The sequence below is a fragment of the Egretta garzetta genome, unplaced genomic scaffold (assembly GCF_000687185.1).
Source record: "Egretta garzetta isolate BGI_Z169 unplaced genomic scaffold, ASM68718v1 scaffold101, whole genome shotgun sequence".
Taxonomy (NCBI): domain Eukaryota; kingdom Metazoa; phylum Chordata; class Aves; order Pelecaniformes; family Ardeidae; genus Egretta; species Egretta garzetta.
This window is the reverse complement of record NW_009258666.1, coordinates 1,850,150-1,851,849: the sequence shown is the minus strand read 5'-3', so window position 1 is coordinate 1,851,849 and position 1,700 is coordinate 1,850,150. Positions and strand designations below refer to the sequence as shown.

Below are 1,700 nucleotides of genomic sequence, written 5' to 3'. Positions count from 1 at the left end.
GGCCAATTCAGCATGGGGGGGCAGAGCTTCATTTCCCCCAGCTCCATCCCTGATCCTGTCTGAACCCCTTGGATCCCCTCCCTCCCTGCCTCAGTTTCCCCTGCAGGAGGGCAGTGCTGGAGCTGCAGACAGGGCTGGGGCACCCTCCCATCATGATCACCATGCTGGACCCAGCCTCCCCCCCCTTGACACATCTTCACTGGGCCAGGATCAGGCCATCAGAGCCCCTTGATGCCCCCGGGGTCTGCCCTGCCCTCAGCCCCTGGGTGGGCAGCCAGATCCATCAGGGTCCCCACGTGGCTGGGCAGGACCAGGCCACCGGAGCCACTCGCCTGCTGCACCCCACTGCTATTCCAATTCCCGTTGGACCAGCTCCCCGGGATGAAGACAGGGATAACTCCACCTGCGCCTGCCTCCGCCAAGGGAAGCACAGCCCCGTCCCCATCCCTGTGCTCCCCACAGCACACTGTGCCACGCCGTGCCAATACACCTCGCCATGCTGCCCCATCCCCTTCCCCATCCATCCCCATCTCCCCAGCACACTCAGGTTGATCCACCCTAACACGATGGCAGCAGGCTGGGATCCGGCCGGACAGGTCCGAGGCCACCAACCAGTCCAAGGGTCTGAGAAGAGGCAGGCCCTCGGGCTGGGATGCTGCTGGACCATGGGACAGAGCCCAGCACCATCAGGTACCAGGGATCAACCTGCAATGAAAGGGAAAAGCAGAGAGGTCAGGGCTGGTCCCTACCTCCCAGAAGGTGACTTGGAGGAGCCACTTTGGTGGCAATTGCCCTAACAAAGTTTCCAGGCAAGTTACTGAGAGCAGGAGACTGAGTGAGAGGGGCTGGGGACAACGCTCGCCCAGGTGGCTGCGGGAAGAGCAACCCAGGTCTGCTCGCACGGGGGGTGCTTTGGGGAGCCCGCCCTCACTCATGGGGTGACGCTCTCTGCAAAGCTCCTTGCAGACATGAGGCACCAACAATTTAATTACAGGGACAGCAACACAGCCCTGGCTCCTGGGACTGGTCTGGGGAAGGGCTTGGTCCAGGCAGAGGCTCCAAGACACCAGCCCAGCCCTCAGCCTCCTCAGCGCTGGGAATTGGGCTCAGCACCACATTAGTCCCCACCCTTCCCCTCTTTTTAAACCGTACACAGCCCTGCTAAATAGGGAGGGGGGACAGAGAAACCTCTCCCTACTACAGCTTCAGGACAACAGTGGGTCCAGCCACCGCAGCGGTGCGTGGCACATGCACCATCCCCATCACCGCTGCAGACAGAACAAGGCTGTCACATCACCCCTTCTAGAGGCATTTTCCCCATGCCTTGGGCTAGGGCCGTGTTTAGAAACGCTTGACCAAAGGGGAAAGGCAGCCAGAGCATTTCACCATAGATCTTTGGAAAGGATGAGCTGGATGCGAGTCCAATGACAACCAGAGTCTTTATTCAAATAGTCCCTTAGGATGTTTGCAGACATACAGACACACGTACGTATTTACACTCTTACACACCTCACAGAGCTTGAACCAATAAATTAAAACAAAAAGAGGGCGGGGATATTTTTTTTTTTTCCTTTTTCTTTTTTGTCATATAAGAAACAGCAACTCCCCGAAGCGAGGCTGGGGAGCCAGCTGGCGAATCGCAAACAGAAGCCAACACGGACACAACCCTGCCCCAAAAGATGCAATGACAGCGAGTGTGC

General features: G+C 58.2%; 1 protein-coding gene across 1 annotated transcript in view; it reads right to left on the bottom strand.

Annotated features, from left to right (window-relative positions):
• Window positions 1–686: 686 nt before the first annotated feature.
• Window positions 687–1,700, bottom strand: part of RNF19B (ring finger protein 19B) — an 11,989-nt gene continuing 10,975 nt past the window's right edge. The window contains exon 11 of the mRNA XM_035904033.1: window positions 687–705. Within this exon, the coding sequence (XP_035759926.1) occupies window positions 687–705 (19 nt within the window). The remainder of the gene's footprint in view (window positions 706–1,700) is intronic.